Here is a 1,054-nt window from a genome sequence, read left to right as displayed (position 1 = left end):
GCAGTGGCACTCCAGTGTTCAGTACAAAGTCAGACCCATTAACCCCCATACCCCCCCCGTCCAGAACGTGAAACGCACAGCTGCAACGTCTGAAGACCCTCACCCGTTCAGAGAAACGAATACACTCGTGTATGTATATATACTGTATCATTTAAAGATTATGTGTAATGTTTGGAGAAAATTATTGAATTAAAAAACCCAGTTCAGTGATTTTAGAAACAAACTATCCTTTTTTTTTACTCAATAATTTTAAATGTTTGCAGTTTCGGCTGTGACACTGGACATTTCAGTCCGGTTTTTGTTGAACGGTCGATAACGGTCCACTCCAGGAGCTCAAGTATCCAGTTTGTCGGCGACACCGCCGTGATGGGAGATGAGGCGCAGAGCGGTCCTTGAGAAAGAATCTGCTGGTGGACGCACCTGGTCTGAAGGAATGAAAGCAGAGGGACTCAGTCATCCTGGAGTCAGGACCGTGGCCCTCAAGGACCAGGGTCTGCCACCTGTAAATCATTCCATTCCACTGGTTGCAACATACTTTTAACTTATAGGAATTTTAAAAATACATATTTTTAATAAGAGGTGAATTTTATTTTAGATGTGTTTTTATGTTCTTAGTAAGAATATAAATAAACAGCATGACTGGTTTTTTTAATCGTTTTTTTTAAATTAAAAGTTAATTGAATACAATATATGTTACAACTGCCTGTCATACAACGATGGTCGCATACATGTGACGTCACACGCATCGACAGCTGATCGTCAGTCGACCAGATGACAACACACGGGAAGTTTCAGTAGCGGAACAGACTCACCTTGTTAAGAACAACCAGCTGGACAGAACCGAACCGAGCTGCCAGAACCGCCTCGGTCTGGAGATGCCGAAGTGCTGTTCGGTCCCGAACTGCCGGAACGGCTCCGGGAGCAGCAACGAAAGGAGAAGCTTTTATAAGTGAGAAACTTTAAAAGAACTAAAATTTAAAACCCATTTTTTTTTTATAACTTCTGACCTTTGACATCTGTCCGCATCGTGTCTGCTGTGGCTCCTGGGTGTTTG

General features: G+C 42.9%; 1 protein-coding gene across 1 annotated transcript in view; it reads right to left on the bottom strand.

Moving 5' to 3' along the window:
- The window catches only part of LOC119411024 (THAP domain-containing protein 5), a 16,053-nt gene extending 15,037 nt beyond the window's left edge, over positions 1–1,016 (bottom strand). Inside the window, exons 1-2 of the mRNA XM_037677947.1 lie at positions 1,008–1,016; positions 813–901 (exon numbers count right to left, since the gene is read on the bottom strand). Coding sequence (XP_037533875.1) covers positions 813–901; positions 1,008–1,016 — 98 coding nt within the window. The remainder of the gene's footprint in view (positions 1–812; positions 902–1,007) is intronic.
- Positions 1,017–1,054: the final 38 nt, after the last annotated feature.

Source organism: Nematolebias whitei, chromosome 6 (genome assembly GCF_014905685.2).
Source record: "Nematolebias whitei isolate Nwh7 chromosome 6, NemWhi1, whole genome shotgun sequence".
Taxonomy (NCBI): Eukaryota; Metazoa; Chordata; class Actinopteri; order Cyprinodontiformes; family Rivulidae; genus Nematolebias; species Nematolebias whitei.
This window is presented reverse-complemented; position numbering and strand designations above follow the sequence as displayed.